Source organism: Muscardinus avellanarius (assembly GCF_963383645.1).
Source record: "Muscardinus avellanarius genome assembly, chromosome: 18".
Taxonomy (NCBI): domain Eukaryota; kingdom Metazoa; phylum Chordata; class Mammalia; order Rodentia; family Gliridae; genus Muscardinus; species Muscardinus avellanarius.
Genome location: NC_137804.1, coordinates 6,053,233 through 6,076,219, shown reverse-complemented (window position 1 = coordinate 6,076,219; position 22,987 = coordinate 6,053,233). Strand labels below are relative to the sequence as shown.

At 52.0% G+C, this 22,987-nt stretch overlaps 1 protein-coding gene across 2 annotated transcripts in view; it reads right to left on the bottom strand.

Annotated features, from left to right (window-relative positions):
• Positions 1-4,773: 4,773 nt before the first annotated feature.
• The window catches only part of NKTR (natural killer cell triggering receptor), a gene marked incomplete at both ends in the record, with an annotated part of 36,532 nt that continues 18,318 nt past the window's right edge, over positions 4,774-22,987 (bottom strand). Inside the window, 11 exons of one of the 2 annotated variants that reach the window (XM_080715923.1) lie at positions 4,774-4,861; positions 6,564-6,680; positions 7,207-7,263; positions 7,802-7,891; positions 11,399-14,233; positions 15,892-16,037; positions 16,479-16,566; positions 18,547-18,702; positions 19,577-19,799; positions 20,862-21,007; positions 21,730-21,759. In XM_080715923.1, the coding sequence (XP_080572049.1) occupies positions 4,774-4,861; positions 6,564-6,680; positions 7,207-7,263; positions 7,802-7,891; positions 11,399-14,233; positions 15,892-16,037; positions 16,479-16,566; positions 18,547-18,702; positions 19,577-19,799; positions 20,862-21,007; positions 21,730-21,759 (3,976 nt within the window). The remainder of the gene's footprint in view (positions 4,862-6,563; positions 6,681-7,206; positions 7,264-7,801; positions 7,892-11,398; positions 14,234-15,891; positions 16,038-16,478; positions 16,567-18,546; positions 18,703-19,576; positions 19,800-20,861; positions 21,008-21,729; positions 21,760-22,987) is intronic. The other variant, XM_080715924.1, reaches the window with a different exon arrangement.

The following is a 22,987-nucleotide window of genomic DNA, read 5'->3' as shown; positions in this document are numbered from 1 at the left end:
TGGGAGAGGGTGTCCGTGCTCCCAGGACCACCGCCCCATCCATTTTGACATGTGCCTGGTCCTCGGCGCTCATCCACCAGTTCCAGGAAGTCCCTGGCAGCCCAGCTTTTTTTTCAGATGGTCCCCGTTATCCAGTGGGGGTGGAGCTTGAACTCAGGCCCCTGGTGGCAGCTGTTCTCCAGGACTCTCAGGGAGCAGCTGCTCACAGGCGCCCTCTTTTTTTCTTCAAGAGAAGAAGTTAGGCCACAGGCAGTGAGATGGCGCTGGTGGGGATCTTGCCTGGGAGCCCCTCCTGGCAACTTTTAGTTGCTGGGGCCTGGCACGGGGGAGGCAGCCTCCCCACAGGCTGCAGGGAAGGGATGAGCCTTGGTTATCTAGCCTGTCCCCTGGCTCCAGCCACACACCCTCGAAACGGGCCGGCGAGGCAGAATGGAGGACTTTGTCTGCAAACCCCTGGTATCCTCGTGGCTCTGCCTGGTTGAGGGGTGCAGCCCCCACTTCCCCAGGCCAGCCTGGGTTTTTCTTGCCACCATGGCATGCAGCTCAGGCTAGAACTGGAGCTCGATGGCTTAGATGGTGGGTGGTGGGTCCGAGGTCTCCAAGAAGTGGAAGCGCTGTAATCCAGCGTGGCTGGGTTCAGACTGCACATGCTGGGGTCCCGCAGACGGAGCCCGCCACTCCCAGGGCAGGAGGCTGTGGCAGCGAGACCACTCTGCTGCCATGGTACTGTGATCCTGGAGCCACGCGGAGTGCTGAGGGCCGGCACCCCAGGGTGGCTGTGCCCGGCTGGCCAGCTCGCTCTCCCACAGGCCCTCCACTCCCGGAGCTGTGGGTTCCGTGTGCTAACCACCCGTGCCTCTTGGAAACCTGGACCCAGCCCTTGCCACCGGGCGAGGCATGGCTTCCAAGGCGCACCCAGCTGCTGGCCTCAGACCACGCAGACCTCTGTGTTCTTTCGGTGATGCCTGGCAGCCGGTTTTGTCTAAGGAGGGCACTTTCTTGTTGATGCCCAGCTAATTCCCATGTCAAGAGCAAAGCCCCTGACGCCCCCAACTGCCAATACTGCCCAACCCACCAAGCTTACCACTAGCAGGTAAAGTCATTAAAGTATGGCCATGAAGGACTTGTGGACGGCAGAGACTCCGGCCTTTCCTTATGGCTGAAAGCTAAACCGGCTTTGCCCATTTCAGGTGCCCACCTTGGGGTGCAGTTAATCTGGAAAACTTGATGCCTTCAAATGAAAGGTTGTGTATTCACTCAAGAAACACGCATTCCTGACTCCAAGGAGAGCCTGGAAATTCTCCTGTGTAAAAATAGCCCATGATTGCTGTCTCCAGGGGTGCGTGGCGGCACGTGCTGCCACAGTGGGCTGCTGCTGGTGAGGGGAGGTGGACAGGCTGTGGGCACACGGGCCGTCCCGATGTACGACTTGAGGCATGTGTACGCAGCCACGTGGGCTGGGTGGAGAGGACAGTGGTGCCCGGTGCCTTTTCTGGCCCCAGCCAGCCCTCTTGGGGGAAGCGTGAGCAGCTGCAGAGAGGTCCCCTGGCCAGGCCGGCCAGGGGCTCGTGGCCCTGTCCCCATCCAGAAGGCGAGCTGGAGCCTGGTGATAACACGAAACGTGCGCAGGCTCAGACTCAGACTAAGCATGTGTTTTAATTTCTACAAGGTCCCCTTTCAAGTTTTAGGGAAACTCAAGTGTATACAAATTAGACATTGTGGTATGTACAAAAGTATATTCTATATTTAACAATACCAGCTATTTCATTTGCAGTAAATAGGACATTTACAAAAAGTTCAATAATGCATTTTCTATTAAGCACATTATACAACACAACTCAATATTATTAAAAAAACTTCAAAATACAGAATAATCTGCTTGAGGAAGAAAGCTGTTCCCCTGGCTCCCTCAGTGACCGCTGGACGGTGCAGCAGAGCGCCAGCCTCCTTTCCCGAGGCCTCCCTCTGCAGGAGGCTCCCCACCTCATCACACCCATCCCATGCACTCCCAACCCAGCCCTCAAAACAGATCTCTGCGGCACCGCCTGTCCCGCGCCCCTGGAGGAGGAAGGCAGAGGCCTGTGGACAGCCCGGAGGGATCCGCAGGGCCACTGCTGGTGTGAAGGTGGGGCCGCTTGGAGGGACAGGGCAGCAGGGAAGGACGCAGGCAGCCTCACAGGAGCCCTGGACAGCAGCCGGCAAGGGAGTTACTCTGCACGGCCTGGAGGAGCCGCGAGGGGGCCTCCCCAGGGCCTCCAACGCCACATCGTTCCAAGTCCAACCACAGCGCCAAGAACCAAAAACTGGTGTCGTTAAGCTGTTGAATTTGGAGTAATTTGTCAAGGCAACAAAAAACCCGCACACTGCTCTTCACCTGACTGGACCCAGCAGCTCCACTGGGTTCTGAATGCCTTTTTTCTCACCAACTAGCACAGAAAAACAACACTCCCTGTGGGCAGCTCCTGGAGCTGTGGCCATGCTCTCTCAGCTCGTGGCGCCGCCTAGCACCGGCGCTCGGTCCTGGATGCCCCGACCTGCCCGCCCACCTCCTAGGTGGCAGGACAGGACCCAGGGCCTCACGCACGCCAAGCACGCACTCTACTCCTCCACCGCAGCCCCAGGGTGACCCCTGCCCTTCACGCTTGTCAAATCCCCAGAGCTGGCGGTTCCTGCATGTCCCAAATACACCAGCATGGCAAGGCCTGGGGCCGCGCGGCACAGACCTCTACACCAATTATCCAATTTATATTACTACTTTTTTTGTGGTACTAGGAATTGAACACAGTGGTGTTCCACCTCCAAGCTATACCGCCCATCCTATTTTATTTTTTATCTTTATTTTTGGTACTGGGGATGGAACTCAGGGGCATTCTACCTCTGAGCTACACTCTCAGCCCTATTTTTTATTCTTTATATTGAAACAGGGTTTCACTGAGTTGCAAAGGGCCTCACTAAGTAGCTGAGGCTGGCCAGCGAACTGCAATCCTCCTGTCTCAGCCTCCCAAAGGCTGGGATTATAAGCGTGCGCCACCACGCCTGAGTTTTTTTTTGTGTGTGTGTGTGGTAGTGGGGATTGAGTCCAGGGGCATTCTACCTCCAAGCCCTATTTTATTTTTATTTTCAAACAGAGTCTTGTTAGGTTGATTAGAGTCTCACTACTTGCTGAGGCTGTCCTTGAACCTGCGATCCTTCTGTCTCAGCCTCCTAGTACTGGGATTACAAATGTGTGCCACCACGCTTCTATTTTTTACTTTGAAACAGAATCTTACTAAGTTGTTGAGTGTCTCACAAAGTTGCTGCGACTGGCCTCAAACCTGTGACCCTCCTGTCTTGGACTCCCAAGAACTGGGATTACAGGTGTGCACCACTATGCCCGGCACCAATATGAATTTCTTCTGCATAACTGGATTAAATTGGCACTCAGGTGATTAAGTACACTTGGGGGAAAAAACCTCAAACTAAAGATAAAGAATAAAATCACACTAGATTTTATAGGTCAAATTGGTTTTGGAGGAACTGCCCAAAGCCACGTAAATACACAATTTATGCAGCGCCCTCTCCTGCACTCCCTGCCTCCTGTCTGGGCTCACTCGGTCAGGCGAGGCTGAGCCACTGGGGGTCACGGCAAAAACCAGGAAGACGCTGGTTACGACAGTCCCGCTGCTATCCTAGCAGATAGATCCCTTACTTGAAAGGCCTAGAAAATTCCTAAACTTTTCAAAAGTTTAAGTTTTCGCAGGCTTATGAAAGTGTGTCTGCGAGCTGTCTCCAGGGCGGCGGCAGGAATCCAGCGTCGCTGCCGAGCTGGCTCTTCCAGAAGCACAGCAGTCAGGCGGCCCTCTACTGCCAACCTTGCCTGCCTCAGGGGACCCCAAGCCACACAGGAGCTTGAGAGAAACCCCCAATATTCAGGCAAAGACGACTCAAAAGAATCCATTCTTGGTGCCAGTGAATTTAAAAAAAAAATTACTCTATTTTATGGTATCCTAAAGTGTCCTATACAAGAATAACCCTTAAAGAGGCACCAAAATGTACCAAGCACCAAAACACGAGCTGGAATAAAGTGATTTTTTATAACCCAAATTTCTGACAGGTGTCATTAAAAAGCACACAAAATACTACCGCTGCAGAGACAGTGCAGGCGTTTATGGTTAAGGCTGATTTATTCTTCAGCTCCCCGGCCAGCCTGAAGCAATGCACGCTGCACGCCCGGCAGGGGGAGGCCCGCTGCCCAGTGCTCTGAGGCGGCAAGGAAGTGCGGTGTGAACTGGGAAGCCCAGAGCCATCGCCGCTGCTCCCAGGTGCCACGGTACTGACTCTGGGTGGTCTTTTACAAGACCATGTCCCTGGTAAACAAACATCTGGCTGCCTATAATAATTTTCCTTCACAGTTTTATGCTTGGCAGCACGTATGCTAAAACCTGAAAAACGGGCAAAAAGAATCTGTATTCTAAGGAATACATGAGATGAAGAGAAAGTCCACCTAAAATAATATTGCAAAATATACTTACATAAGTTTCAGAATTTCTTGATTCAAGAAAACGAAAATTCCGTAGTTGGCTACTGTAACATGTGGCATAAAAATTTCTAGGAGACATGTCTATATTTTCCAAATCATTCTACACACAGGAACGAATGGGAAACAACTAAGTGCCTATCTTTGAAATTCATCTCTAATACTGAAACAGAACCACAGACTGCCATTAAGTTGCTTAAACTTTAAGTTACTGGAATATTTACAAAACAGGCGTGACGCGTCGGAAAAGGACGTCCTCAGCTGTATCTGCTGCTCCCACTGGGGCTCCGGTGATGAGAGTAACTTCGGTCGCTGTCACTGTCAGAGCCATAGGACCTACAGCTCCTGTGCAACCAGACACAGCACACAAGCCCTTCAGCGCCCCACCTCCCACCTCTGGACTTATCCTGGGCTCCCTTTCTCTTTTCTTTCTTTTTTTTTTTTTTTTGCAGGTCTGGGGATGGAACCCAGGGGCATCTGACCTCTGAGCTACACCCCCTGCCCTATTTTTTATTCTTTATTTTAAACAGGGTCTTGCTAAGTTGTAGAGGAACTAAGTAGCTGAGTCTGTCTGGCTGTATGCAAACTGCAATCCTCTGGTCTCAGCCTCCTGGGATTACAAGCGTGTGCCACCACGCCTGGGTCCCTTTATTTCTTTTTTTATGCAGTACTGGGGATTGAACCCTGAGGTATTCTACCTACAAGCTACACCCCTAGTCTTATCTTTTATTCTTTATTTTGAAATAGGGTCTAAGTTGCAGAGGGCCTCACTATGTAGCTGAGCTTTCTTTGAACCTGGATCCTCCTGTCTCAGCCTCCCAAGTACTAGGATTGGAATGTGGGCCACCACGCCCGGCTCCAGACCTCCCTTTCTGATGTAAGTGGCTCCGAACCCCAGTGCTGTGGCAGAGCCCGGGGCGAGCAGGCCTTGAGGGACCGGTATAGGTATACGTGTATACGTGACGTGACACCGGAGGCGCTGTCAAGGCTGAGTCTATAAAGAAACCTCATAGGCTGGGCCCTCCTTGAAATCCAGTCATGCATATGAGCAGGAGCATTTCCTGTGCTGTGCAAAAGGAGCACCAGTGTGTAACTTGATCACCCGAGGAAGCAGCTCCACTAACGGCACGGGAACCCACCCGTGGCCCAGTGAGGGCAGGTGGGCATGCACACAGGCCACGGGACACCGGGTCAAGCGTGGCAAGTCGGGTACTAGTACGTTAAGGTTTCTGGTACTGGGGATTGACCTTCCAAGCCACACCCCAGCCTGACTATTTCTGACTTGGAAACAGGGTCCCACTGGGTCGCTAAGAAGGGCCTCCCTAAAGTGCTGAGGCTGGCTTTGGACTTGTGCTCCTCCTGTCTCAGCCTCCTGAGAACTAGAATTCCAAGTGTGTTCCACCATGCCTGGCTTAAGTTAATTTTGTTTTTGCAGTACTGGGAACTGAACCCAGGGGCATTCGACCTCTGAGCTACACCCTCAGTCCTATTTTTTTTATTATGCTGAAACAGGGTCTCAGTTGTGGAGGGCCTAAGTTGCTGAGGCTGGCTTTGAACCTGTGATCCTCCTGACTCCGCTTCCCAAGTACTGGGATGACAAGCATGTGCCATCACACCCGGCAAGGAAGTGGGCCATGATTTGGTGGCTCGCTCTCTTTACCCCCTTCCAAAGAAATGTTTGTTCAGTGACATGTGACTATTTTTAAGCCCTTTTCAGATTCAAATGTGACCAACCAGCAAATGCCACCTGGTGATGTGACACCAAGACCACTTTACTAGCTGTACAGGAGTCACTGGGGTTCAAGTAGAAACCAGCATCCATGTCTGTAGGCTCGCCTTCTCCACATTGGCGGCCCGTGCTCACTCGCAGTGCCCTCGGGACCGTCTGCGCCCGGGGACCCACCTGGAGCGCCTGTGCCCGGGAACCCACCTGGGGACCCACCTGGACCGCCTGCACCCGGGGACCCACCTGGGGACCCACCTGGACCGCCTGCACCCGGGGACCCATCTGGGGACCCACCTGGAGCGCCTGCGCCCGGGGACCCACCTGGAGCGCCTGTTGTAACTTCTGCCCCGGCGGTAACTGTCGCTCCTCCGGCTCCGGCTCCAGCTCCGGCTCCGGCTCCGGCTCCGGCTATAGTCGCTGTCGTAAGTGTAGGACCTACTGGAAAAGCAAGGGTGCACGCTAAGTTTTCCCATTCATGCGCCCACACGAGCCCGCTGGGCCTCCAGAGTGCTTCTGCTCAGAGCACGGCACTCGATGCACGTGTGACAAGCCCTGGAAGCACTAAGCACCGCCCGTGTCAGGCTTACGTCAAGAGAGAAATGTCCTCGCACCGTTACAGAGTGAGTGCAACCGAATGCCGTGGGTCTTGTTAGGCAGCTCCTCAGCAAGCTCCCGCCAGTGCAGCCTGACAGGCTCTGTCCCTGACCCTGGAGTATGAGGACCCACCATGGGAACTGTCCAAAAAGACCCCTTCAGAAGGGCGGCACCGCAAAAGACAGGCATGTGCGTTTGAGTGAGTCAATAAAACACCCACAGCGCTTAGGCCAGAAGAGTGCATGCCTAGTGCGTGAGGCCATGGGTTCAATTCTCAGCGGGAAAATAAAACGCCTTCGCAACACTGTGAACAAGGGCTTAAAGCCGTCTTCCAGCTCTGCCCGTGGTGGTTCGCAAGCGCTGTCCGTACCTGGACCGGCCGTGGGGACCGTACGAGCTGCTCCTGGACCTGCTCCTGCTGGACGTCCTAGGAATCACAGGAAGGACCGTCATCTTAAGGGTGGGGCAGGGCGGGCTCTATCACAGCCTGGACGTTTTCCCCATCACGTGGAGACACAGTGAAACCTAACTCTATTTGACTTCATGCCCAATGGTTTCCTTAAGAGAGAGCGGGTTCTGTGCAGCTCTGCCAGGGGCAGGCAGACAGAGGCTCCAAGTGGTCGGGAGGGGAGGCCCACCCAGGCAGGAATGCAATGAAATGTGGAGCAGGCAGGAGCTCGGAGGCCGGGCAAAGGGGGCTGCACACCCTCCCTCCCACTGCCCTGCCGCCCCACTGCGCTTCCAGCCCACGCCAGCGGCTGCTCGAGCTCTGGTTAAGAAGGGGGCCTCTGGGGAGGGACACAGGTCTTCTCATCCTCCTTCTGATAAGGTGGCCTCTGAAGAGCAGCCGCCAGGGAGAAGGAAGGAGCTGGGTGAGGGCGCAGGCCTGTCCCCAGCAATGCCAATTTGTCCTCCCAGCCGCAGCTCAAGCTCAGGAGACCGCGTGGCGCCGAGGCCCAGCCCACCTGTGAGTGTGATAACTGCGGGAGGAGCTGCTGCGGCCGCGGCCTCGGCTGTGTCGCCCTCTGCTGCGGCTGCTGGAGTAGCTTCTTGACCTACAGTGAGAGCAGCGAGATGAGCCACAGGAAGGGCCGGGGACCGCAGCGAGGGAAGGCCCACGCTGCGCAGCGGACTCGGGCAGCGCTGCTCAGAGGCGGCCGTCCGGCCAGCCCGGGCTGAACCAACAGAGGGAAGCCAAGAAGGGCAGGGGCCCAGTGCGACACCAGGAGACCGCTGCATCTCCCTTAGCGGGACTGCAGCCACCATGCAGCTGACAGCCAGGCCCGACACCACGATCAGTGAAAAGGAAGTGTGGAACGCACGTGTGAAAGCTTTTACCTGTAAAAGTTCTAAAACTTCTAGAATGTTCCAAAAGCAACACTGAGAAGGATAGCAACGTGTGATAAAACTGTAAAGAAATGGCCAAGTTATAACCCTAGAAATAACAGGTCACCAGGAGCGTGAGGAAACAGGGTGGTGGTGCACGAGGGCTCTGTTTTCAAGTCAGCTAGCAGGTACAAGGGCATGCGTTGCATTACGTTTTATACTTGGGGCATTTATTTTCCTAGCTTCAATATTAAAAGATAAAAAATAAGCCGGGTGTGGTGGCGCACGCTTGTAATCCCCGCGCTTGGGAGGCGGAGACAGGAGGATCGCGCAGGTTCAAAGCCAGCCATGCTGGCTTAGGAGACCCTGTTTCCAAATAAAAATATAAAAAATAGGTCTGGCAGTGTAGTCCAGGGGTAGAAGGGCTTCCAGGAACCCCAGTACCACAAATAAAAAAAAAAAAAGATAAAAAATAACTTCAAACAGGGCGGAGGGTGGTCCTGCCCTCTGCCCCCCTGGGCCCGCCGGTCCCCACTTTAAACCTGCCCTTCAGGCGCGCACAGTGTACACGGGCTACTTGGGCGACATTCTCTCGGGTTATCCTTATGCACTCGTCAGAACACACGCCTGCTTCTATCGTGACTTGCTAGAGAATGAATACTTTCTAAGAAAGTTCCAGCCATTACTCAACTACAGAACCAGACTCTGTGAGGTGGCTTAATGGAGAGCTTAAGCAGCTGAGAGCCTAAATGAGAGCGGCCGGGAGGAGCCACCTCTGCTACCATGCACGGGCCGCACATCCCAAAGCAAATCCCCTCACCCTCCTATCCCTTATCATCTTAGAAAAAGCCCGGCCGGCACAACAGCTCACAGCTGCTGGCCTGTAAATGGCCAGGCTGATCCTGAGCGGCAGGGAGCTGGCGTAGCTTGGCAGACAACTGGCCTTGGAGTCCAGAACTTGGGCGAAAAGGCCAGGAATCACCAGCCCTCTGGGCCTGGGGAGGTTGGCAGGAAGAGAAGCCTACCCAGGTGAAACGGTCCGAGGAGTAGGGAGAGTTGGCGGAGGGCTTCCAGCAGGGGCTGAACCAGGCGCCAGCACTGGCACGCAGAGGAAACCCTTGGTGAGTCCGGCAAGACGGGGAGGGGCACAGAAGTAAAGGGGACAGTTTCTGTACATGGCAACTGGTAGTTCCTTTCTTAACAAGTCTTGGTTTGTGAAAGAAAAAGGACTGACGAATAAGAAAAGAAAGAGTGGCCAGAGATTCTACTGTAAGTTCTAATGATGCAAAGCAGTCACAATATAATGGAGTATAAAAATAAGCCGGGCGTGGTGGCGCACGCTTGTCATCCAGCATTTGGGAGGCTGAGACAGGAGGATCGCGGTTTGCAGACAGCCTCCGCTACTTTGTGAGGCCACTGGCAACTCAGTGAGACCCTGTTTCAAAATAAAGACTAAAAAACAGGGCTGAGGGTGGAGCTTGGAGACAGAATGCCCCTGGGTTCAGTCCCCAGTGTCACCCCCTCAAAAAAAAAAGAACGTAAATCAACTACATATTAACCTCTAGCTCACCTCCACCAGCTCCTCGAGATGTTCACTCTGGCTCTCTGCTGTCCAGTCTACACTGATCGCAGAGTCAGATGCAACTGAACCACAGCAACACCTAAAGATCACTCTCCCTCGCACACACACTAACTGAAGATGGAGCAGACGCGTGTCCTTGCCTCTGCAGCGCGCCTTGGCACACGTGCAGATACTGGCCAGACGGACGGCCTCTGAATCCCAGCGAGCCCGTGAGCTCAAGGTTCCCTTCACAGTCATCGCTGGCCAGGTCAGGGACCAGCCTCACACACACCTTTAGAGAGCCTGTGTCAACACAAAGAAGCAAGCTGGCATGGTGGCACACCTGTAATCCCAGTACTCGGGATGCGAAGACAAGTAGATTGCAGGTTCAAAGACAACCTCAGCAACTTAGTGAGACCCTGTTTCAAAATAAAAGAATAAAATAGGGCTGGGAGTAGAATGTCCCTAAGTTCCACCCCCAGAATGGTAAATAATTAAAAATAAATAATAAGGCCAGGCGCGGTGGCACACGCTTGTAATCCCCGCGCTTGGGAGGCGGAGACAGGAGGATCATGCAGGTTCGAAGCCAGCCGTGCGCGCTGGCTTAAGAGATCCTGTTTCCAAATAAAAAGTATAAAATAGGTCTGGGAGTGTAGCCCAGAGGTAGAAGGGCTTCCAGGAACCCCAGTACCACCAAAATAAATAAATAAATAAATAAATAAATAAATAAATAAATAAATAAATCAATCCAGCATTCGGAAGGCTGAGACCGGCAGTTCGCAGACAGCCTCAGCTACTTAGCAAAGCCCTTTGCAACTCTGTGAGACCCTGTTTCACATATAAAAAGACTAAAAAATAGGGCTAGGAGTGTAGCTTGGAGGTAGAGTGCCCCTAGATTCCATCCCCAGTACCGCAAAAAATAAACAAATAAAGATAAACAAACAACAAAGGGCTGAAGATGTAGTTTGGGGATGCAATGCCCTTGGGTTCAATCCCCAGTGCCAATAAAGAAAGGTGAATAAAATAAAGATGGTGGCTGGGCGTGGTGGCGCACGCTTGTAATCCTCGCGCTTGGGAGGCAGAGTTCAAAGCCAGCCTGGTGTAAGAGAGACCCTGTTTCAAAAATATAAAATAGGTCTGGGAGTGTAGCCCGGAGGTAGAAGGGCTTCCAGGAACCCCAGTACCACACACACACACACACACAAAAAAAAAAGATGGTGAACTCATCACCTATGGGGGTACTCATTTCTTTTCTTTTTTCCTTTTTTTTTTTTTTTGGTGGTATTGGGGTTCCTGGAAACCCTTCTACATCTGGGCTACACTCCCAGACCTATTTCTTATATTTTTTAATTTGGAAACAGGGTCTCCTAAGCCAGCGTGCGCGGCTGGCTTCGAACCTGCGCGAACCTGCCTCCACCTCCCAAGCGCAGGGATTACAAGCGTGCGCCACCACGCCGGCTATGGGCAACTCATTTCTACTGATAGTGTTTTCACTGATAACAACAGTATGTTAAACTAAGCCAAGTTTCATCTTTATTCCCTTCTCTGGGTCACATAGAATAACCTACTTCTTCCCAGACATTTGGAATAGTTGTACCGTCCCTAAGGCTGACGTCTTTCCAACTAAACAACAACCAGCCTCTCCTGCGAAGACAGAAAGGCGAGAACGGCTTACCGGTGGGACGACGTGGAGCTTCTCGATCGACTTCGGGAGTGACTGTAGGAGTCAGACCTCGTTCTGTGCCGGGATTTGGTTTCAGATTTACTGCGAGAGCGGCTTGGACTCCGGGACTGGCTATCGCCATCCCGGCTGGGTGTGTGCTCGTCGCTTGAACTCTCCTGGTTTCTCGGCCTGCGGTTCAGACGTGCCGTCTTTCTCACTTCATCAAAGAGAGACCCAGGCCGGACTTTACTTTTGCTCTTAATTTCTATCCTAAGGCCCTGCGGCTTCATTTCAGGCGCAGCGGCCAGTGCCTTGGCTTCCACGGCGCTGGATGTGGTGACCGTGGGCACGGCCAGGTGGCCCGCACCCTGCAGGGGTTTCCACTTGTTATCTGTGAGGCGGACCTCCACCTGGCTCCTCTCAGCTACCTCCTCGCCAGCACCGGCAGGGCCGGTGGAGCTGCCGTCCCCCCGCCCCACTGCGTCCTGTGTCCTGCTCTCCGGCTTCACCTCCTGGGGCTCGGGATTCTCTGTGAGCACGCCCGTCTCCACGGCGTCCACTGCTGTAGGAGAAGCCCCCTCCGCCTTGGCTGGGGAGCCCCTCTCGGGAGTGCAAATCTCCATATTGTCATCTGTCTGAAGCACGTCCTCTGCTCTGCTCGGGGCGCTCTCTTCCACGTGCTGAGGGGTCGGGGGAGAGCTGGCCACCCTCTCCTCAGTACTTAAAGCTGTGGGACAGGTGCCGGGCTCGCTCCCTCCTTCAGCAAGCGGATCGAGGCGTGCCGGTGCCGCCACGGGGTCGTCTCTGCCTGAAAGGCTACCCTCCTCGCGAGGTTTCTCAGCTTTGGGAATACCATCTTTTATGGTTCCAGTGCTTCCAGAAACCTGGTCCTTTTCAAACTTGGACTTCTGAGTAGCTGGCTTCTCGATACTCTCCTCCTCCTCCTCCTCGCCAAATCCCAGCGGAGGCTGCCAGCGGAAGGCCTGTTTCCGTTTCGGAGCCTCGTGCTTTTTGCCTTTCTTCCCTTTCGAGTGCTCCCTGGCCTTTTTGGCGTGCTCCCTTCTCAAGCCGCCCTGGGGCCCGTGCTGGTGCTTCCGTGGCTGCGCCGCTGTGTGTTCCGGGTTAGAGCAGGAGTCCTCCGAGGCAGAGGCGGAGCGCCGCTGCTTGCTCGGTTCCCAGGCGCTGTCACCAGGCGGCGCAGCGCTTGCTGAAGGCTTTGTCTTGGGTTTGGCTTTGATGGGAACCTCAGGAACCTCGGACTCAGAATCTGACGTGGCCTCGCCTTCCTCCTTATCAGAAGACCGCGGGCCATCGTTCTCGCTGTTCTTGGCCACCTCGCGCTCTGAGTCTGACTCTGAGTCCCACTTGCTCCCAGCCTGATTCTTCCTCTTGGGTTTCCTGCCATTGCCAAAGTGATCAGAGCGAGCCTCTTTCCAAGTCCTGCTTTTTGTTCGAGGGCATTCCCGTCCAGGCTTGGCTTTCTCCTTATCTCTGCTTTTTTCCTGCTTGCTATTCATCATTTCCATTTTACCCTGCTTTTCTTTGTCCTGGGCTGACTGTGTAACCCGAACACTTGACCGCTCACTGTTGGAAGAATAATCCAAAGATGACCTGCTTTCGCGACCTGCTCTCTGACGTGAAGACTTCTCTCTACCTTTGGCATATTTACTGCGAAGCATCTTTTCAGAGATGCTGCTGCGCCTTTTACTGGAAGCTCTTTTTTTCCTACTGGATCTAAATTTCCTCCTGGCTCGCCGTCCGTCGTTACTGCTGGTGGAGGTGTAGGAGGAGGACCGACTGCTCTGTGAACGACCACTGTACCGGCTTCGGGAACGAGACCTGGATGACAGCGACCGAGACCGCGAACGTGAGCTGGCTGGGCTCCGTGACCTTGTGTAGGATCTAGAGTAAGATCTACTCCGGTAAGATCTGCTCCCTGACCTCGGCGAGCTTTCAGAGCTTCTGTCACTGTATTTTGAATAAGCACTCCGATCGCTGTCGGAACGTTTCTCCCTCTTACGGCAGGATGATGAACTCCCAGCCCCTCTCAAGTTTGCTAAGCTGTACGTGCTCTGGGCGGGCAGCAAGCGGGCTGCTTCAGCTTGCATTTCCTGAATCCGCTCGTAGGAGGGCTTCCAGGGCTTCTGCCCAGGTTTCCACCGTGAGGGCGGGGGGCTGTCGCTCAGCGGTATCACAGGAAGACTTTCCGCCACCACCGGCTGCACGCCCACCGTCTCACCTGGAGGCACCGCTGCTCCTACCGGCTCTGTTTTAACTGGCTTACTTTCACTTAACTGCGCAGCTGTTCTTCTTGGTGATTTTGATGCTGTCCTCTGGTGCCCAGACTTGGAACTTGACCTGGACTTTGATCTACTCCGAGAACGTGAAGAAGACTTCGAGGCAGTCCTCGATCGTGAGCTTCCTTTAGAACGAGACCGGGAGCGAGACCTGGGTCTGTAGGAGTCTCTGCTGGAATGGGTGGAAGAACTACGGTCATCTCTGTCAGACTTGGACCAGGCCCTCTTGGACGAGTGGCGAGATGAGGAGGAGGAGCGCGACCTCCTGTCTCTGTCCCAGGAGGACTTCACCTGTCTCGCGGAAGACTTTGTGGATTCCATGTCAGATGGTACAGCTCTTCTCTTCTCAGTTTGTTTACGTCTCCTGTAGTGTTTCTGCTTCTTAGCCTTCTTTTTATGCTTAACCTTTTTTCCTTTTCTGTGTTTTCTGTGGTGGCCGTCAGGAGGCCGTGCTGTGCTAAGGTCTGAACGATGTCCACTGCAGGACCACGATCTGGACCTCTGGGATAAGCTCCTTTCGTCCCAGCGACTTGAACAGGGGCCACGTAACCTACAGACAAGGACACAGCACGTGCGTTACTGGTAAGGTGCTTTCCAGACTTTCTCAGTTAACATCAAAGTGCCCATGACATCAACACTTCAAGGACAAACAAGACATGTGAATCAGAATTACGACACCGGTCTCTACCTTATACTTTCAGAGACAAATAATGACAACTACTAACAGGCTCACTTACAAAAAGGGTTTTCCAAAGCTGAGCAAGAAATTTCCAATTTGTTAAGAAAATGCTAGTGAAAACCAAACCAGCGAATCATGAGCGCACTGTTGACATCTGAGCTTCCCGCCGTGAGCTGCTCAGACCCTCTTCCTCCAGGAGCAGTTTTTAAGAGTCGCCAACGTCCACCTTTTGTTGTGCCTCGTGTGTGGGTGGGGCGATGCTCGGGACGGAGCCTGGGCCTCAGGAGACCATGGCAAGCTCTCTCCATGGAGCACTGGCCACCAGCACCCTCAGCCCTGACCCAAACAACAACCTTTTTTTTTTCTTTAAAGAGAAGACTATTTTCTCTGGTACTAGAGGTTGAACGCAGAGGCTTTCTACTTCTGAGCTAAACCCCTAGCCCAATTTTATTTATTTATTTATTTATTTTTGTTTTTGTTTTTTTTTTTTGGTGGTACTGGGGTTCCTGGAAGCCCTTCTACCTCCGGTATACACTCCCACGGGCTACACTCCCAGACCTATTTTTTTTTTAACATTTTTATGTGGAAACAGAGTCTCTTAAGCCAGTGAGGCTGGCTCCGAACCAGCGCGATCCTCCTGTCTCTGCCTCCCAAGCGCGGGGATTACAAGCGTGCGCCACCACGCCCGGCTATTTTTTTATTTTAAAACAGGGTCTCCTCAAGTTGCGGAGGCTAGCCTTGAACCTGGCTCCTCCTGTCTCAGCCTCCCAAGTACTGAGATTACAGTCATGCACCACCACACCCAACGGGAAGCCTGCTTTTCTTATGAAGCTAGAATGGCCCATTTTTTTCCTACCTCACATGGGCAATCGAGACCCCTCAGGGTTGTAGGTGACCTACTTAAAATAGAAATTGAAGCAGAACTGCACGGGAGCTGACAGCCTAGCAGTGCCAGCGGTGATGTCAAGGCCTTAAAGGGAGAGCCCACAGCACTGCCGAGCTGCTCCCACAAAGCGGGCGCACGCCTTCTCCGGCTCCGCTTCAAGGCACATGGCCAGATGCGGCCAGAGAAAAGTTCTCCCGCCAGGAGTTGCACAGGCCCCGCGGTGTGTTTTCCACTAGCTCTCCTGGAGCCAGCCCCACGTCCCAAACAGGCTCTACACTGCAGGGTCTCACCAACGCTGAGCGCTGGGTACACTTCTGGGACACACCGGCGGTGGTCCCTGGGTCAGATGTTACGTATGCACTGGCTACAGGTTTCCCACCCACAATTAATCCATCAAACTGAGACGTCCAGCTAGGAAAGAAGGTGCTGTAGCTTCCCGGTCCACATTATTTCTACAACTGAGTAGGTCCGTGAAGATACTCAGGAAAGAAGACAGAATTCTGAGGTAGGAGCCCCAGTGCCATCACCTCACCTCGTTAAGAGCGCTCCTTTCTCCAGTGTCCCCTTGGCCAATTCTAGCTGTCAGTGGTAATGACAGCCCAGGGTCCCGCCCTCCCTCAGCACTCAGAGGCGAAGCTCTTACTTGTCTCCTTTGCTCCACCGCTCCCCGCTGGGGGGCCTGTACGCCCTCAGCCTCTGCATCTCCTCTTTCCAGTGGGGAGGGGTCTCGCTGCTGTCGTCAGGGTCTGACTCAGAACAGGACCGGGACCGTGGCGGCGTGTGATAGCGCTTTGAACACAACGAAGGGAAGACCTACTTATAAAATGCTTCTCAACTGTCTGCTAGAGGGCAGTCGGGTAAGACCCAACCCACGCCCCTTTACAGGCAGTCAAGATGTAGGCAGCTGTGTCAGACACAGGCGCTGAGACAGGAAGGGCTGCCTTTCGCAAGCCTGGGGTCACGCCGGCCCCTCTCCAAGGTCCTGGCCGCTCCCTTCCCAGCCGTGCTTACTCAGTACCGAGCATGAGCACTGACTGTCTCCCGTGTCCCCTGATACTTCATAAGGCCCACCCAACAGCAGGCCCCTCCCATAACTGATGAAGTCCTGGAACAGATTTTGAATTATACCTAAAATCAAAGTTGGGGCTTTGCTGATAGGTTAAAAACAAACAAACAAAAAAATACTGTTTAGGTAAGCAGTTTGAAAAAAGAAAGTTTAAACACACGTACGATTGTACCCCTTCCTTTAATCTTCCGTCCAGACTTCGACACCGACGGCTTCTGATCGCTTACGATGGGCGCGACATCTGGAATCTTCCTAGAAGGGAAGTGGTGATGAGGATTAAGGCTGAGCAGGTGCCAGGCGCCCCCACTCACACACAGGACCGACGCTCCCACCACAAGCTCCGCGCATCCCGAGAGAGGACCACACCCGGGACTCAGCTCCACCCCCACGTGAGGGCTTGCTGCCACGGTGCTGCTCTCAATGCCTGTGCTGCCCGCGGTGCACCACGCCACACCGCACACTGGTTCAAGCTGGGCACAGCGCCCACCCCTGCCATCCTAGCTCCCTGGGAGGCTGAGACAGGAGGATCACGAGGTCAAGGCCAACACGGGCAACTTAGCAAGACCCTGCATCACTATAAAATAAAGAGGGCTAAGATGTATCTTAGTGCTAGCGCTTACCCAGCATGTGTGACACCTGGGTTAGATCTTCAGCACCATAAAAGAAACATAGCATTTCAAATTGCTCCGCCCATCACCCATCTGTATAAAGGTATTTCCAGAGGTGACATATGAAATCTCACTGCAGATCATGGTTACCAGATGGATGGCATTAACATTAGCTGTTTTAAGAGGGGCCACTAACTTTGAACCCTTACTAAGCTACTCCTCCCACAAAAGAACCCCATTCTTGTAATTGGTAATACTTTTATTTAAAGGCATCTGTGGGGTGCATGCCTGTGATCCCAGCTTCTCAGGGGGCTGAGGCAGGAGGATCATTCAGTGAGACTCCATCTCAAAATACAAGAAAAAGGGCTGGAGCTGGGGATGGATAGCTCAGTGGTAGAGCACTTGCCTAGCACATGTGAGGCCCTGGGTTCAATCCCTACTACCAAACAACATAAGACATCTGTGGAAGGCTGGGGTGTAGCTCAGTGGTAGAGTGCTGAGCGCAATGCACAAGGTGTGGGGCTCCATCCCTAGTGCATCTCCCCATTTTTTCCCCCCAGGTCTGGGGATGAAACCCAGGGGCATTCTACCTCCGAGCTATACTCCTGCCTAATTTTTTATTCTTTATTTTGAAACAGGGTCTCACTAAGTTGTGGAGGGCCTCACTAAGTAGCTGAGGCTATCTGCAAACTGCAATCCTCTGGTCTCAGCCTCTGGAATACTGGGATTACAAGTGTGCCATGCCCGGCTCCCCATTTTTTTTTTTTTAAATAAATGAAACAGTAACCTTATGTACAGACATCTGTATAACTTCTCAGCTTTCAGAGTAACTAATCATAAGGAACTTACAATTACACTAGCCATTTATGGTATTTTTCTTCACACATTATTTTAATAATTCTAAATTTAAGTCAACTATATAAATATATTAAATAGTATAGGCTAGCTGAGTGTTTGTGGAGGCAGATATCTGTAATTCCAGTATTAAGGAGGCTGAAACAGGAGGGTGGCAGGTTCAAGGTCAGCTTGAACAATTTACTGAGTCCCTCAGCGAAACTGTTTCAAAACAAAACAAAACAAAACAAAAAAAACAAAAAAAAACCCCGCTAAGCATAGCTCAGAGATAAAATGCTCCTAGGTTTAATTCCCAGTACCATTAAAAATAGAAAAGTATAGACCAAATCTAAAGACCCACATTAGCTTTTACCAGTTAACAACAGTAACTTATTTATGATACTATTATATCTTCAATCACCATGCAATTAATTATGTAGTATTAAAATAAGAACAATGCTTAACCACTCAACTGTACCCACAGAATTAACTACTAACCGAAACCTCCTCTCTATAATGAAAGGCTAAGGCAGTAGGATCAGTAGTGAAGTCTTTGCAGACCTCCAGTAAGAACCTCTCCCCTGACCACCTTAACGCAGCCTCCTGTCCTTACCTCTTTAGCGACCTGGATTCTGAAGGTGAGGAACGTGCCCTGCTTAATCTGCCACCACCCACACTAGCTTTCAAAGTGCTTGGAGCTCGGGCCACGCTCGCCACGCGTATGAAGCTGAGTGAAGCGGTGGGACCGGCCATGAGAAGCGAAAGCCCACAGGCCAGCCACCTCACTTACTGTTCAGGCTCCGCGCTGGCCTCAGGCATGGCTCTTCGTAGTAAGAAGCGGTTCTCCGGCACGGGTGGAATCTCCTCCGGGCGGACCACAGGCTTTTCCCGCTTAGCACTGCAGTCCACTGACCTCTTTTCTTCGGCGTCGCTCCTCTCAGAGTGACTGAAAGAACAAACCAGCACCCACTAAGGTGTGTAGCGCTGGCATCTCACAAATAAAAGCATATCAAAATAATGAAATCAGACGTGAAAATAACAGCAAAACTGAGAGCTCTCAAGATCACTCAAAAGGGTTACATGATCCTCAAAGAAGTACATATAACAACCTCAACCCAGTGAAAAATTCATCGTAGTGTAATTTTGACATGAAAAATGTCAAATGAGCCTAGCATTTTTCTTTTCTTTTAGTACTGAGGATTGAGCGTGGCAGTGTTCTATACCTGAGCTACAGCCTCAGCCCTTTTTATTTTGAGACATGGTCTTGCTAAGTTGCCTAGGATGGCCTCCTACACTGAGATCCTCCTGCCTCAGCCTGCTGAGTTGCTGGGGTTGTGGGCATGTGTCACTATGCCTGGCCCTACCTGTTTTCTTTGTAAGAGGTTCAGAGATTATTTTCCTGAAAACACACAAATCTTCCTCTGGAGACATAACTAAAAAGCCTATGCTAAGCCAGGCGTGGTGGTGCACACTTGTAATCCTTGCACTTGGGAGGCTGAGACAGGAGGATCACACAGGTTCGAAGCCAGCCTCAGCTACGTAGTGAGGCTCTCAACAACTTAGTGAGACCCTGTTTCCAAATAAAATATAAAATGGGTCTGGGAGTATAGCCCGAAGGTAGAAAGCCTCTAGGTTCCACCCCCAGTACCACCAAAAAAACAACAATAACAAACAAACAAACAAAAAACAAAACAAAACAAAAAAAAAACTATGCTGCTCCTCGGTTTGCAAGATGCTATCCGTCAATCGGAGGCAGGAACACTGAGCTACGCCTGGACACACTCCCCATCCCGGCACTGACGCGGGAGGCCCACGCTTACCCTGGGGGGCTCCCTCCGCGCTTGCTCCTCGGCTCTTCTGAGCTGCTGGCTTCCCTGCGTCTCTTTTTAGAATGTTTAACTTTAGGCCTCCTCTTGTGCTTCCTCCTCCGGCCTCGCTCCCGTTCAACTGCACTTTCTGAAGATGATTCTGAACAGGAAGAGGAATTGGAAGAGGAATCCGAGTCTTCTGAATGTGTTATCTTCTTCCTTTTTTTCTCAAAAACTTTAAATATCAACAAAAATATTAGGACTAGGTATAGTACCTACCTATGCATAAAAACCCCTACCACATTAAAAATTAGTGTTGTAAGCTAGGCTCTATGTATAGCAAACTAAAAATAAAAGTTATTTATTTATTTTGTGGTACTGGGGATGGAACTCATGGGCATTCTACCTCCGAGCTACACCTCCAGCCCTATTTTTATTTTTTACTTTGAAACAGGGTCTCACTGAGTTGCAGAGGGCCTCATTAAGTAGCTGAGGCTGTCTGCCAACTGCAATCCTCCTGTCTCAGCCTCCTAAATGCTGAAATTACAAGCATGAGACACTATGCCCGGCTTAAAAATGAAATTTAAATAAACTTTTTTCAAGTTGCTAATACACTTTCCTGCAAGACTGTTCAGTAATGAAGCCCTGGTCCTTGTGCAGTCTGTCTTCCAGCTGGGGGAGCTACTGTAACAGATAGTGACTGCTAAGACACAGCCAGCTGCAACAAGCCACCACAGTGCCCAGGGAACAGGGTGGAGGCCCAGCGTGGGGAAGGGAGGGCTGTGCAGAGTTCTAGAGACCAGCAACCAGAACCAAGGCCCCATGTAAGGGACACGTCTGCACATGGCCAGAATGAGGGATGAGGCCGGAAAGACCGCAAGAGCCAGGGTGCCTTACAGCACTGTGAAGGGCTGCCTCGGGCCTGGGCTGGCTGGCGGAGAAGGGAGCGCCTGGAGGTCTGGAGCAGGAGCCTCAGCCTCTCGCGGCCTCTCTGGGTGCGGTAGAGAGCACACCAAGGTCCTGGAGGCCACGCGGGAGACTGGCGAGGAGACAGCGCAGGAGAGCAGGGGGCAAGGCAGGGAGCAGCGAGAGTTGGCGTGGCGCAGTCAGAAGGGGCCGTGGCCTGGCAGCAAGTGCGTACCGAGGAGGCGCGGGTCAAGGGGGCTGCTGGCGGGCCAGAGGCGGGTGCTACAGACAGGGCATAGGCAGATGTGTTAAGCCAGAGTGCCTTTTCACAACCTCGATCCGGAGTTCTTGGTCCTCAGCACACAGTGCGGCGTCCCTGCTGAGCGCTTACCGTCCTTGGCGGGCTTGGTGGCGAGCACCCCGCAGTCGATGACTCGCACGTCAGCGTATGGCCTGCTCGCAGCATCAGTTTTCAGGTTCTCAATTTGCTCGATTACTTCAAACCCAGAGATAACCAGTCCGAAGACAACATGCACCCTGCCACAACAGAAACCCAAGTAACTAGTCTGATGAGAATTCAGCCCAAAACAGTACCCAAGCCGGGCGTGGTGGCGCACGCTTGTAATCCCCACGCTTGGGAGGCGGAGACAGGAGGATCGAGCAGGTTCGAAGCCAGCCGCGCTGGCCTAAGAGGCCCTGTTTCCAAATAAAAAGTATAAAATAGGTTTGGGAGTGTAGCCCAGAGGTAGAAGGGCTTCCAGGAACCCCAGTACCACCAAAACAAACAAAACAAACAAACAACAACAACAAAAAAAAACCCAGTACCCAAGAGTATTTAATGATTACCATGCCCACAGATCTGAAATAAAGCCAGCACTTGATGTACGCTGGGAATGAGAACCCCACATCTACTTCGCTAAAGGAAACAGGAATTTGACCCAATTAGAGTGAGCCCGTTTTTTTCCTCTCCGCCACTGGCTTAAGTCCATCTTCGGTAGAGTTTGATAACAAATTGTACTTGATTCTGAGAACCGGTCTGTACTGGGACATCCAAGACCCACGGCTGAGAAGGCCACCATGTGCACAGGCCCTTCACTGCCTCGAGATCCACAGGTCTCAAGCCTCCTGCTCCCTGCGATCCTCAAGGAAGACGTGGTTACGGGAGACGCCCAGCGCCAGGAGTGCCCTAAGAAGGCTCACCACCACCCAGTCTACCCTGGCCACCCGGGCCCCCAGGATCAGAAGCACGTGGCTCTTACCCGTCCAGGTGTGGAGCAGGTTTTGTAGTGCTGTGTAACAATGCCACCACAACGATGACGTCAGAACGATGCGTTCAGGTGAAGAAGGGTTTAATACAGCATGTTGAGAACAAAGAGGTAAACATAAAAAGATGGGGAACAAGTTAAACATAAAGTACATCGAACCTTAGAGAAACCAAAACAGCAACAGTAGCCATTTTACTGATAAAAAGTTCAAGATAATTACAAAGCATCTCTATTACATAATATGCATACAAAATATGGTTTCCACCGCATTATAGCCACAAATATACAGCCTAAATACACATGAAAATTGTGATATTACCAAGTCTAAAACAACAGAAACAAACAAAAATTCTCAAAACTTATCAGCAAAATTAAATAAGGAAAAGCTGCAATCACCCGCCCTATGGAAAGGAAGCGTGACCAGCTCTTGGCCGCGCATGTGAACGCGGCCTTCTGCTCCCGTCTCCCGGCTGAGTGGGTCTGCGCCCGTGTGCTGTCCTCACCCTCCCTGCCCTCCACTCACAGCGACTCTGGTGATGCAAAAGACTCAGGGGCTCCAACCTGCTCCCATCGACAGCAGAGTGAGGACAGCTGCCGCGCCAGACAGCTAAGTGCCTGCGGTCCCGGCGCCGACCGGCCCTCCACAGTCACAAGCCACAGGCAGGCGCTCCCGAGGCGTCCGCAGGGCACCTGGCTAAGATACTCTGAACCTAAGCTGGTTTTCCCAGAGCATTTTCACAAATCCTCACGCTATGCAAATTGTATGGAAATTCAAAAGCAGATAATGAGACTCAGAATTACTACAAGCATCTTAGTTTAGAAAAGCCCCTGTGTAATTTTTTGTTTATTTCAAGGCAATTCTAAGACTTGGACATCAACAACACAATTTTAACTTTCACAATAAAGCCGAAAATCTTTACTGTACAAGCAATTATATTGTTTATACTTATATTTAGTTCTGTAAGAGGACTACAATATTTAGTTTAAAAAAATTAAACTGAAGTTTTAAGAGTTTTTTTTTGTGTGTGTGGTACTGGGGGTGGAACCCAGGGGCTTTTCTACCTCCCGGCTATACTCCCAGACCTATTTTATACTTTATTTGGAAACAGGGTCTCAGTAAGTTGCTGAGAGCCTCATTAAGTAGCTGAGGCTCGCTTCGAACCTGTGTGATCCTCCTGTCTCAGCCTCCCAAGCACGGGCATTACAAATGTGTGCCACCACGCCTGGCTAAGTTTTAGAATTTTAAAAGAAA